The following is a 14,108-nucleotide window of genomic DNA, read 5'->3' on the forward strand; positions in this document are numbered from 1 at the left end:
TATCCTGATGCATAAGGTCATTATTCACAGTCAATAGATATATTCTGTCCAACATCTTTATGAGACCACCTTGATTTTTTTCCCCTCTCATTTTTTGAGGGGAGAGGAGTAATCTCTACCCAGTTGGGAACTGTCCACAACTTACAAGGATCTGTTGACAACACAACGAAAGAGATGTAAAATGTAAAGTCATCACATGATAACTTCACAACCTGGAGAAAGATGTATTACAACAAACAATCTCATCAGTATTAAAGTACTGAAAACTTGAACATTCCGGTTTTAAGGTAATTAAAATATAGCTAAGTTTTTCTAGCATGAGAAAAAAATGGAAACCAGCTATTTGAGACTGTATAGGAAGTGACTGTAAGAGAAACAGTATTTCATTCAGAGCTGCGGAAATCTAGGCGTGTGTTCACCAACACCTCCCCTCACACCCTGCAATCCATCAACCATCTCCAATTTATTCTTCACACTTAGAATTATGACCCAGTCCATGTACTAAAAAGGGGAGAAACCACACAAACATCATTCTGAAAGTTTCTCTGCTTTGGGCCAGCAGGAAATTCCAGTTACTTCATTCACTGGAGCTTGTTAAGCTGCTGAAATGAAATGGGTGCTGCAGAGATCACTACCTCAGGACATAGACTTGATTTTCAGGGTTGGACGAGGTCAGACAAAGATCAATGGGATTCAAAGTCTGAGCTCAAGGTCAAGGTCCTGTGAATCACAAAGAGCTCTGCGGTGGGAAGGCAAAATAGCACACGCGCGCGCACGCACACACACACCCCTAACTAAAAGTCTGCATACTTTCGTTTGCAGGTAAGCGCGCCGGACGCGGTAGGCAGAGAGGTGACAAGCAGCCCGAAAGCTTGCTGAGATCCCCAGAGATTTTTACAGACCCTGCCGAGTCTCCAGAACTGCAATCATTCTGTATCCCTATCTATATCGCACCCTGGCTTCTCGAACAGGCTACCTTCCCCCGGACCCTTTCCCACGACCTTGGCTCCTCCTCTGTCTACAGCGCCCCCGGGTCTCCTCTCAGCCTCCCACACAGACAGAGACAAGGACCGGACAGTGGGACGGGCCAGCCCAATTCCCACACTGCGCCCACTCGTCCAAGGCGGCCAAGAACCCCGGAATCCGAGAGTCGAAGAGCGCCGCGCCGCCTGCCACCTGCGCGGCTGCCCCGTCCCGGCTCAGGCCGTGCCCACCCGAGAAGCCGACCCTCGCGGGGTGCTGGGGATGCTGGGGGTTCGGGGCTCCGCGCGGCGGCCCGAGAGCCGACCCGAGACCGCCAGGGGGCGGGAGGGAGCAGCTGGCCCGGCACCTCCCCGCCTCGTTCCCCTCCCCCGACCCGCCGGCCACTCACGGATTTTCACTCGGCGGTGGTCGAGGCGCGCGGCGGCGGCGTGCAGGGCGTCGAGGCGGCGGTGCAGCGCGGCGGTGCGGCGGCCCAGCGTGGCCGCCTGGCCCTCGAGCTCGCCGAAGATGTCCCCCGCGCAGCGCGACAGGTCGGCGAGCTGCGCCAGCAGGCAGACCAGGGCGTGCGAGCTGACCTGCTCCAGTGAGCGGAAGAGCGGCGCGCCCGCGGCCCCGGCCGCCTCGGGCCGGCGCAGCCGCGCGGGCTCCACGGTCCTCTGGTGGAAGGGCATGGCGGGGGGCGGAGGGACGGGGACGCGGGCTCGCGGCGCGGCGGGCCGCCCGGGGCGAGCGCAGCCCTCAGTCCGCCCCTCGTCGGCGCGGAGCGCGAGGGCGCATCCAACACAAAGGAAAGTCCTGGCAGCGGCGGGGCGCCGCGGGGCAGCCTGGTGGCTCCTGCCGCGGGGAGGAGGCGAGGCGGGCAGGAAGGACGGACCGACGGACGCGCGGGCGGGCGGCGAGGCAGAGGAGCCCGAGCAGCCGCGGGGAAGGGCTCCGGAGGGTCGGAGCCGCGGCTGCCTGGCGCCCAGCGGCGTCCTCCCGCCGCCGGGGTGCCCGGGCCGCGCGGCGAGAGGAAGTCAGAGGAGCAGCTCCCGGGCGCGGGGCGCGGTGGCCGCAGTGGCGAGTGGAGACGGGAGTCCCGCTCAAGTTTGCAGAGAGGCAGGAAAGAGCCGGCGGCTCCTTCCCTCCCTCCCGATTGGAGAGGGAGGAGGAAGCGGGGGAAGTGCCGCCGACACCGGGCGAGAGGGAGGGGAGGCGAAAGAAAGGAAAGGGGGAGGAGAAAAGGGCCGGCCCGGGGAACCACCTGCGGCTCTCGCGGCCGCCGCGCCCAGCGCCTGAGGGGTGGTGGCGGCCCCGCGTCTCCGCGCTGCCGGCCGCGGCGGCCACGGCCGCGCAGCCCGGGGGGGCCCCACGTCGGCGCCCCACTTCCCTCCGAAGCCCACCGGTGTTTGGGCCGAGCCCTCGCCCGCCCCCGGGGCCCGGCGCGGAGAGGGGTGGAGCGCAGCGCGGGCGCCGCGGAGGCGGAGGCGCCGGGGACAGCGCGGCGAAGCCCGCTCGGCCGCTCACCTGCGCTCCAGCCCGCGGCGGCCGTGGAGTCGAGCGCGCCCCGCCGCGCAGGGAACGCCCCGGGGCCTCTGAGGGTCTCCCAGCCCCACCTTGGAAGTCGGCCGAGGCTTCTGGCCGCTTGGGTGACCTAAAGGAGAACGTCGTGAAATCGCACAGTGGCCAGGGGTTCTGTAGGCGACTAGGAGTCCCCGTCCCAGTTGGGATAAAATCTCGGAGGACCTCTTTTCTGAGGGGCTTAGCAAGGTGGCTCTTACTCCTCCAGCTGGAAGGGTTCTGGCTGAAATGTGCAGAATTTGTGTTTCTTCTCCCAAGCATGGGGGAGGGGGACATGGGGAGTGGGAGAAGGGGACCAGAACCTAGAAACCTGAATTAAACCAGGAAGGCGCTTATAAATTAATCGCTATTGACATGATGGCTGTGGGACACGGCCTCAAACCTTATGGTTAGAAGTATTTCAGAAGACTTGAGTCCAAAATCCCAAAGCTAAAATCCTGCTGGTCTCATCACTATGTTTGCTCAAAAAAGGAGTCTCGGTTCTTTGGTTTCTGCCCCACAAGTGACCCGAATTGCTGTGCTGTTGGGTTGCGGTTTGGGAACCAGTCTATCAGAGCTGTGCTGATTCAACTACCAAGTGCATTCTTCCCTCCGGGAGACCCAAGAAATGCAAGACGAACCAAGGCCTGAGAGACAGCATCTTGAGATAAAATTTAGTAGACAGAAATGTTTTGGGATCTTTCCTCTGTTATGCAGCTGGTCATTTTTCATAATATGAGCGAATAACAGTCTCCTAATCACCCACTCTGACCACCGTCGGAATTGTTACGACGCACACAGGGACTGCTGCTCTCAGTGACCAAAAAAATGCGTTGAACTTTGTGAAGCACTATATAAACGTCAGGTACAGTATAAAAGTGGTATGTCTCCTCAAGAAATATTTTTGAGCGCCTGCTGAGGCAGCGGCTGGAGAGAGAAGGTAGTGCAAAGCTGGCTCCATCCCTGCCATCATGAGGCTCCCAGTCTGAAGGACCACAAATAACATTTCAAATTTATATACCATACAATTCACCTAAAGTGTACAACTCAAGTGTTTTTATTTTTATTTTTTTGAAGATTTTTTATTTATGTAACAGAGAGGGAACACTAGCAGGGGGACTGGGAGAGGGAGAAGCAGGCTCCCCGCTGAGCAGGGAGCCCGACATGGGGCTTGATCCCAGGACCTTGGGATCATGACCTGAGCTGAAGGCAGATGCTTAACCCACTGAGCCACCCAGGTGTCCCAACTCAGTGTTTTTAAAATATATTCACAGTGTTATGTAAACACCACCACAATCAAATTTAGAACACTTTAATCACCCCCTCATCCTCCCCACCACCCCACACAGTTCTCTTTAGTAATCACTCACCTTTGTTTCTGTGTATCTGCCTCTTCTAGACATTTTATATAAAGGAAATAATGTAGTATGTGCAGTATTGTGTCTCTCTTCTTTTACTTAGCATATGTTCTTAAGGTTCATCCATGTTGTACCATATATCGGAACTTCAGTTCTTTTTTATGGATGGATTCCATTGGATGGATTCCATTGTATGTATATCACATTTTGTTGAATCATTCATCCATTGATGGACATTTGGGTTTCCACTTTTTGGCCATTATGAATACTGCTGCTGTGAACATTCATGTACAAGTTTTTGTGTAGATATATGTTTTCAGTTCTGTTGAATAGTCACCTAGGATTAGAGCTGCTGCATCATATGATAACTATGTTTAACTTTTGGAAGAACTGCCAGGTTTCCAAAGCATCTGCACCATTTTACATTCCCACCAGCAATGTCTGAGGGTTCCACTTTCTTCACATCCTGACCAATACTTGTCATTATCTGTCTTTTCTATTATAGCCACCCTAACGGTTGTGAAGTGGTATCTCGTTGTGGTTTTGATTTACATTTCCCTGAGAGCTAATGATTTTGAGCATCTTTCATGTGCTTATTGGCCACTTATATTTATCTTCTTTGGAAGAAGGTAACATATGTCTGGAGAAGTGGCTGTTCAGATCCTTTGCCCATTTTTAAATTGGATTACTGCTGTTTTTTATTAAGATGTAATAGGTGTTTATATAGTCTAGATACATGTTGTCTATCATGCGTAACAATTACTTAGTGCTTCAACATCTTTTGTGGCTAAGCATTGTTCTTTATGCATTCATCCTCATCCCTTGAGACTGTTTCTTTGTCTGAAAAGAAATACAGTTTAACATAAACTAATATAAGAGGAGCCAAGGACATGTTTGTAAATTTGTAATCCTGGGGCAATATGAATAGAATTTTTTGATCAAATGATTTTACTGCTCCAGAAGCTGAACTGAAACTATGTGTAACCAAAACACTGAATAAATAGGATTCATGGAGAGTACCCATAACAAGTTTTGTTGCCTAGTGTCCCATTCAAGGAGGGCAGTTCTTCCTCGTCAACTGAATGACAACTCAAGGAGTCCCACAACTATCTTATTTTCTTGCGTAATAGAAAACCATACTGCTACTCTAGAAGTTAAGACATGTTCTCAACTCAGTAATTAAAATCTTGCCCCCTTTCCCTGCAAAGACTTTCTTGGGGCAGGAGTCAGGGCAAGGGGCTTTTTTCCTGCTCCATCTCACCCTCTCCTGGCCAGCTTGCTAACAGTGATATGGAGAGGGAGAAGTGGAGGGGCAGGGAAATTTGTACTAGACCAACACTCTGACAAAAGGGCATCACACCCTCTGGGCCTGGTGGATATTTGAAGCTGAAGTTTCCATGAACACTTTTGTGGTCCCATACTGGGAATGTCAGACCATACTTCCTGAGATAGACAATGAATTCTCTCGAACTACTTATTCTACCTCAGTCTTGGTTTTCCTTCAGGCCAGATTCTTGCTGTTGGGGTCCTGTCAACCCTCCAATGAGACCTTTCAGGCAGAATCTCTTTTAAAATGACTTCCTACTGTGGACTCTACACATGGTCTCTGAAATTCACACACCTTTAGAAAGTTCATGTTAAAAGGTAGACGCCCCCCCCCCCCCATCCCAGGCATAGTCCTCTACTCTGCTGCCATAGGATGCAGTACCTTCCTCAGGTGGGAGTCTAGCAACTACCCACTGTCTGTGCCAAGCTCTCAGAGGTCCTGGAGAAGCCCTCCTCACTGGGCTTGGTATGAGATGCCAGTGCTCTTGCCCACAGTCATGGGTGAGGGGTGGGGAGTGTGAAGGCAGAACTCCCAGTGCAGCTCTATCCAAATAAAATCTCCTCAAGCACCCCCCACCACCACCACCAATCTTCAGTCACCTTACTCTTGAACCCTCTGCACGAATGAGAATCTAACCTCTACCAGTTACTTTGAAGTTTCCACATTTTAGTCTGAATCACAACTCATTTTGGTATCCAGTATCTGTCATTTCCTGGTGCATCAGTCACAACTTATCGTTTAACATCCCATAAAATAATAGAACAGAACAAAACATTATGCTAATTTATCCCAAGAGGAATTTAATACCACCTTTGGTAATACTACCAAAGGGAAATGGGAAAGAAAAGCAGTTTGGGAGAGAAGAGGTTTGGTGTGACACGCAGTGAGAAGTATCTGATGGGCAGGTAAAGATCTGAGGGTGGGATTCACATGGGAATTGGGAGCCATACTTAACAGCCATGAGAAGAGATGTCCCAAGAGCTAATAGATGAGTATAAGGAATGATGAGCAGAGAGCTAAGGTCCAAGTAAGGGCAAGCGCCCAACCAGGAGGCACGAGGAGAAGAAAAGAGCATTGAAGGAAAGGCAGGGGTGGGGTGAGGAGGAAATCTGAGTGGTGACTCACCAATTCCAAGGGTAGAGGGGCTTAAGAGTGAAAAGGTGGCCACCAGAGACATGGAGGTAAGCAAGGAAGGGCTTCCTGGCAACCTCCAAAAGAGCAAGTGCTTTATGACAGTGAGGACAAAAGCCAGATTTCAGGTATATGAATAGAGAGGATATACATATGATAGAACCAGAACATTCACAGAGAAAACTTCCTGAAACGAAGTTCAAAAACTGGTGAGATGAAGCAATATTATTAAAAAAAAAAATCTTTTTCGCCTCAAGATGGTACTTGAAAACCAGATACGGCTGAAACTGCTCTACTGGGCCATCCTCCCTCTTTCTGCTGACAGGGGGACTTAACTTGTTTACCAGTATGTCCAGCCTCTTGACATAAATCATAATTCATCTATCCCATTCTGTTTTGACAGTGACCTGTCAGGCGTGACCCAGTTCCAAGCCAATGAACTGTAAGGAGAATTGAGAGGCTTCAACAAATATTTACCTCCCTGAGGAGAGGAGAAAGCTCTCTCATTCTCATCTCCTGTCAGATTCCCACCTGTTGCCTTTGGATACACTCAAGTGAGGATGGGATGTCCGGAGCTACAGCAGCATCTTGAGACCGTGAGGGGCAGACTAGGAGAATCAAAGCCATCATGTAAATACTGAGCTTACCCCATAAGGATGACTCCATATGCACACAAGGTGTAAATCGCTATGGTCTGGAGATCACGAGCATTACCATCACCCAGGAGTTTGCAAGAAATACAGACTCTCAGGGCCCACCCCAAACCAACTAAATGAAAATCTATATTTTAACAAGCTCCCTAGGTGATTCAGATGTATTTTACAGTTTGAGAAGCACTAGCTTAAACTCCTATTAGTTGGGTTTTTCTGTTATAGTTGAATACATAGGAATTTATGAGGTAAAGAAGTAGTAGGTGATCAAAGGATTAAAGATTCTGGAGAGAATCAGAAGAATATTGGAAGGATGAGAATACAAGGAAGTTGCCACATGGCCTAGGTCTCAGTAAGGAGAGCAAAAATCGTGTTTGGAGGGGATCTAAGAAAGAGGCAGTGGTGAGGAGTTTCTTAGCAACTCAACAAGTGGTGAATAAAGGAACTACCGAATGAGGGCTCCGGGAAGTTGGACAGCTTGGGTAAGGAGTGAGCCCCAATGTACACAGATCTACCCTCTGCACTCTAGAACCCCAGAACCGAGACATCGGCTGGCTGCAGACCAACACAGTGTGAACATTAGCAGGAGGGGGGTGGGGGGTCAAACCAATGGTAAGAGTCATCATTAGAAGACTGACTACAGAGTGTGCAGTAGATTAAAGAATGTGGTGGACAAAAGTAAGTAAATGGCCTAAATACAACAGGAGAGTTTCACATACAATCCAGGGAAGGCCCAAGAGAATGTTCAGTGTCTGCGAAGGAGTTGAGGGAAAAATAGGCAAGAGCATGGTGACTAGAAAGGGGGCACCAAATTTGAAATTTCAGAGATCCAACAATGAATTATGGTTGATTGTGTGAATTTAAAAAAGAAATGTTCCTGGGGCGCCTGGGTAGCTCACTCGTTAAGCGTCTGCCTTCGGCTCAGGTCATGATCTCAAGGTCCTAGAATTGAGTCCTACATCAGGCTCCCCACTTAGTGGGGAGCCTGCTTCTCCCTCTCCCACTCCCCCTGCTTGTGTTCCCTCTCTTGCTGTCTCTGTCAAATAAATAAGTAAATAAAATCTTTTAAAAAATAAAAAATAAATGTTCCTACCTCTGAAACTAATAATACGCTACATATTAATTGATTAAGCTTAAATAAAATTAAATTTTAAAAAATGTCCTTAATGAGAAAAAAAAGCAAACTGCACAGTTGATGGATTCTTGATAATTATCCAAAAGGTAAAAATTAAAGTCTACCTTTAATAGAAATAAAATACTCATCCCATTTGAAACAGTATTTTCTTTTCTTTTTTTTTTTTTTTTTGAGGGAGAGAATGTGAGGGAGGGGAGGTGCAGAGGGAAAGGGGGACTCTTAAGCAGGCTCCATGCCCAGCATGGAGCCCCACATGGGGCTCAATCCCACAACCCTGAGACCATGACCTGAACCGAAATCAAGAGTTGGACACTTAACCAACTGAGCCACCCAAGTGCCCTGAAACAAAATATTTTCTATAGTCCTCAATAAATTTTTTTCCTATAGTATTCAGTAAATTTTACTAAATATGACTCAAACTTTAAATGAACAGTGGATGTAGGGCTTCACCTCAGGGGCTTAGGATAAAAACTGAAGCCAACTATATTAATTTCTTCAGGCTGCCATAACATTACCACAAACTGGGTGGATTACAACAACAGAAATTTATTGTCACACTGTTCTGGAAGCTAGAAGTCTGAAGTCAAGATATCAGCAGAGCCCTATTCCCTCTGAAACCTGTCAAAGAGAATCTTTCCTTGCCTCCTCTAGTTTCTGGTATTTGCCAACAATCTTTGGTGTTCCTTGTCTCATAGGTGGATGCATCATTCCAGTCTCTGCCTCCAATTTCACATGGCCACATTCTTCCCATCTGTCTCTGTCTCTGTATCTCTCCTCTTATAAGGATGCCAGTCTTACTGGATTAAGAGCCCACTCTACTACAGTAAAACTCCATCATTTAAAAAAAAAAAAAGATTTTTATTTATTAAAGAGCAAAGCAAGAGCAAGGACAAGCGGGGGAGGGGAGGCAGAGGGAGAGGGAGAAGCAGGCTCCCCACAGAGCAGGGAGCCCAACACAGGGCTCAATCCCAGGGTCCTGGGATCATGAACTGAGCCAAAGACTGACAACCAACCAAGCCATCCAGGTGCCCCAAAGTCCATCTTAACTTAGTACATCTGCCAATATCCTACTTCCAAATAAGGTCACATTCTGGGGTACTGGGAGAGAGGACTTCAACATATCTTTTTAAGAGACAAAATCCAATCAATAACACCAACCCAGTGAGATAACAGAAACAGACTTTTTTCGTTAATTATTTAGATGAAGAGAATCTTCATGCCCAAATTATTAGAGGCAAAAAACAATGGCACATTACTTCCAGGTCCTGGTTCTGGACCTCTCTGGGTAAGTAAGGCAAGTGGGTGCCAAGGAAGGGTAATGGGATAGAAACAGTTGGTGATGCTAGTGTTCTGGGCTCTGGTCACAGCACCCCTATGTGGCTGTCACCTCTTCCTTACTCTGTACATTCAGCAAGGGATTGGGCTCTGCCTGGGGCCTCTGTTAATCTCTGCTCACTTGTCACCAAGAACTGAGAAACCAAGAAAGGAGCCCTGAGGTCCTAGGCTACATCTGAATGTGAAATCATGACTAGCACTCCCTAGTTACATTTTTTTCATTAACATACCTGAAGAGAGAATAAAGAGAAATCCTATTAAATCAATTCTAAGACCAAAGTTGTAGAAGTTTTTATATTTTGTAAGGACTCCAAAAATGAGTGGAAAGTAAAATAAGAAGTTCTGATAAAGTATATAGTATTTTCCAACTTTTTAAGATTTTATTTTTTTATGTAATCTTTACACCCAATGTGAAGCTTGAACTCACAATCCCAAGATCAAGCGTCACACACACTCCACCGACTGAGCCAGCCAGGCGCCCCCCAACTTTTTGATGGGTAGTAAAAATTGTTATTGTAAAAAGTCTAATGGTTGATACATTGTTAGTATTATCTTACCCAGCAGGAGGAAAAAGCAACAAATTATCATGGTGTGAAAAGATACACCAGGCACTGTGGCATGTAGCATTCTGTCCATGAACTACTCTAGTTTATATGCAGGATTTGCCAAGGGATAGCCACTTCTGGCTAGCTAGTCTGGAGATTTCTAGAAACCAAAAAGTCTTTTCTGCTTTTAAGGGCACAGGCAGGCAAGTGGTAATTTTCCCCAAATTAAAAATGACACTGGTCTTCATTAGCCAGAGAGATCTTCAAATGCAAATCTGTGCCCCTCCTCAGCTCAAAAACCTTCAAAGCTTTTTCATTATCTTTAGGATTATCCTTAATGAGGGCTGTAAAGCCCAGAAGGTGCTTTCCCTGTCTTTCTCCAGCCTTATTTCCTGCCCCACAGACTATGTTGTCTTCAGTTAGAACATTCTGTCTCTCTCCCTCTCCCTGTCTTCCTCTCTCCCTCCCTCTCTCACTTTTCTCCCTCTCTCTCTCTCTTTCATATGCTCTTCTTCATAGTTAATTTGGCTCCCCCTTCAGATTTTCTCATTTTTTTAACTTAAATTCAATTAGCCAATATATAGTACATCATTAGTTTCAGATGTAGTGTTCAATAATTCATCAGTTGCATATAACACCCAGTGCTCATCATATCACATGCCCTTCAGATTTCAATTCAAATATCACTTCCTTGACAAAACCTGCCCTCGCCTCCCCAGCCAGATCAGGTATAGGATACTTTATTTCTTCTTGAACATACGAGAATTTGTATTTATATATTTATGTGATTTTTAAATTACTATCTATATTAGAGCCTGGAAAGGAAACAAATCAACTCAGATTGTTCAATTAGGAAAATTTAACAAAGAGACAATGCACAGAGGTGTAAGTACATTAAGAGTGCCAACAATATGGGATGCCTGGGTGGCTCAGTCGTTAAGCGTCTGCCTTCGGCTCAGGTCATGATCCCAGGGTCCTGGGATTGAGTCCCGCATCGGGCTTGCTGCTCCACGGGAAGCCTGCTTCTCCCTCTCCCACTCCCTCTGCTTGTGTTCTCTCTCTGACAAATAAACGAATAATAATGATAAAAAAAAGAGTGCCGACAATAGATGCTGAGACACCCAACAACAAGTGGTACTGGGAAGCCATTAGGACCCTTCAGTCTGAAGGGTATAAGGGGAGCACTGAACTCATCCACCAGCAGTCGGGAGCACTAGTGGCCAACAGGTATTAGGCAAATCCCTCTCTGGGACTTGTCCTCCACTAAAAGGAACTTCCTCACCGAAGACATGCCCTCCCCCAGCAACTGCATCAATGACCTATCTACACAAAGATATAAAGGTCTAGCCCATTTGTCCCAAGTCAAGACAACTAACTGCAGGGCCATCCCAGCTCACTCTGCCCAATCCTGTGTCCCTCTCTTTCCCACTCCAAGTAGTAACCCCAAGACCGCTCCCTAGGAAACCTCCTACAGGCAGAGTATCAGAGTCTGTTTCCCATTGAACCTGACCTGGAAAAGGGGTCAAGAGGAAGAAAGAGTTACCCAAGCATTGTGAGGGCTGTCACCATGGAGAAGAGGATCACCTATAAAAAACGAAGAGTATTCACTGCCAAAAGTGTAGCACTGGAGCAGAGGAAGAGTGGGGAAGAAACATCCTCATGTCTCCCCTCCCACTTTTGTATCTCTTGCTTGTACTTCACACAGCTGGAAGCCCCTGGGTGGTGTAATCCACAGGGATCAGAGTCCTGGGGTAGGACAGATAGAGAATAGATGTGGGAAGAGAGGAGCAGGCACAAATGGAGGTTGACCAGAAGAGCACACAAGTTTTGCCTCTTAGAATCCATTTTGCTCTTCCCTCAGATGGAAATACTCTGATCCCCAACCTGTGAGAAACACCTTGATCTACTATCAACCAGAGGGTCATGTCAATTCAGTCATATTCTGAGAAGGACCTAAGTTGTAATAATAACTACCTTTGGAACTGCATACAGGGTAGCAGGAAAGTGGGAGAATAAAGAAAAAAATCAATTAGCAGAAGTTATGCACCCACCTCTATACTAGTCTTGAGGTCAAAGCTGATAATCACAAGTACCTTCTTCTACCACCCATTCCATGTTCTCTTTACTTGTGGTCAGCACTGGTTGGGGTGACCCAAACTTTTATTCCTGCAGGATCTGAGTCCTGAGGAAAACAATTTTCCATTGACTATTTTGTGAATCAACAACCAAATTTCTCCTTAGTGAGCAGCCAATACATCCCGTGGCAGGAGGAGCCCCAAATAACCAAGCGGGTAGTCTTAGCTTCCGATTTAATGGAACCATGGTCTCTAGCAGAACATAAGCTTTTTTCTCTCTTGTGAACAAGGGCTTCCAATGAAAAGCCACCTGGCAAGGGAGACTGAGAGGTGCTGCACAGGAATCAGCCCTCATGGCAGTGATGGATAGAGAATAAATAGAAAATGACCAGCACAATGAGAAGAAGTGGGAGAAGACGTGGCTGCCACCAAGGAAAGTAACAGTCAGGAGAAGGGGCTTACCAACTATCTAAGATGAGGAAGAGATTGAAGATGAGTTCTGAATATAACAAGTTAAAAATAAAAATAACTATACCCCTTGGTAGATGATCCAGGCAATATCCAACAAGTAGTTAGAAATAGAGCCGAATGCTCAAGTGAGAAGAACAGGCTGGAAAATACGCTTGGGAGAGGTGGTCATAGGAGTAGTTAAGTGAAACTCAGGAAGGAGAAGAGATTTAGATTCAATGAGGATTTATTGACCATCCTCCTGGAGATTTCCAGTCATCTTCATATTCACAACAATGTTGTATAGTAAGGAGAACCTTCTCTATTTTTGACATGAACAGAATCAACAAGATTAAGTGATTTTCTCAAAATTGCATACAGGCAAGGAGCCTGGGTCTCTAGGGAGCTCACTAAGGAAGATAGAATAGACAGGGAGTTGTATTTCTGAGCACCTCTTATGTATGAGGGATTGTGCTAGGCATTTTGTTCATATTATCTCACTTAATCTTCATGCAATCTGAAGGGTTTTTTTTTTAAGATTTTATTTATTTATTTGAGAGAGAGAATGAGACAGAAAGAGAGAGCATGAGAGGGGGGAGGATCAGAGGGAGAAGCAGACTCCCTGCTGAGCAGGGAGCCCGATGTGGGACTCGATCGCGGGACTCCAGGATCATGACCTGAGCCGAAGGCAGTCGCTTAACCAACTGAGCCACCCAGGTGCCCCTGAAGTTCAGTTTTATCGTCCCCACTTTATACATGAGGAAATCGAGAGGCTCGGTAGAGTTAAATACCTTGCCCAAGATCACAAAGCTAGGAAGAATAGAGTCAGAGTCTGAAACCAGGTAAGGCACCAAGATCCATAACTGTTCAACTATATCACACTACCAGGGGGCAAAGAACACACTGAAATGATGAGAGAAGAGAAAAGATCCAGAAAAAGAAAGAGAAAAGAGTTCCTCAAATAAGCCTGAGATAATCCCTAAAGAACCTAGTGTCTTGGAAGTCAAGAAGGGGAGAGTTTTTCACTGGAGGAGCCGATGATGTCATGGAAAGCACAGTGAATTCTAGATCCAGAAGTGCTGCAAATTGGCTGTGGGACCCTATGCCCAACACTTAGCTGATTTATCAAGGCCTTATTTCCTCATGACAAAGAGTGCAGAGGCTTCTCCTTTACCTTCAAATTTACTTGTTTATACTCATCATTACCTCACGTCCAGGTGGATGTTCTACCTGCCTGTGCTTAGGATTTCCTCCCTTCCTACATCCTCCAACACCTTGCTCCTACAATTACCCCCTTTGTGTATCTTTGATCTCTCTCTCTCCATTTGCCACTTCAGCCCTTAAAACACACTCAAGTCTCTCTCAGCAAAAGATTAAACCCCTTCCTTCATCCTGATTCCCTATATGATTAACTAACCCCCCATTCTCTTTCCCTTCATAGTCAAGCTTCTACAATAGTCTGCATTCATAGTCCCCAGGTCCACAAACCAAGCTACTACAATCTGCTTTCTCAACTCTCCTTTCTTTGAAAATGGCTCTGCTGAGGTCGCTTCCTGCTTGCTTTGCCCTTTGGCCCTATGTT

General features: G+C 47.0%; 1 protein-coding gene across 2 annotated transcripts in view; it reads right to left on the bottom strand.

Moving 5' to 3' along the window:
* The window catches only part of NHSL1 (NHS like 1), a 231,404-nt gene extending 228,933 nt beyond the window's left edge, over nt 1-2,471 (bottom strand). The window contains exon 1 of one of the 2 annotated variants that reach the window (XM_064598154.1): nt 1,373-2,471. In XM_064598154.1, the coding sequence (XP_064454224.1) occupies nt 1,373-1,655 (283 nt within the window). In that variant the 5' untranslated portion in view covers nt 1,656-2,471. The remainder of the gene's footprint in view (nt 1-1,372) is intronic. The other variant, XM_064598156.1, reaches the window with a different exon arrangement.
* Nucleotides 2,472-14,108: the final 11,637 nt, after the last annotated feature.

Source organism: Mirounga angustirostris, unplaced genomic scaffold, assembly GCF_029215605.1.
Source record: "Mirounga angustirostris isolate CCGP_5_RB_7025 unplaced genomic scaffold, mMirAng1.0.hap1 SCAF_8, whole genome shotgun sequence".
Lineage (NCBI taxonomy): Eukaryota > Metazoa > Chordata > Mammalia > Carnivora > Phocidae > Mirounga > Mirounga angustirostris.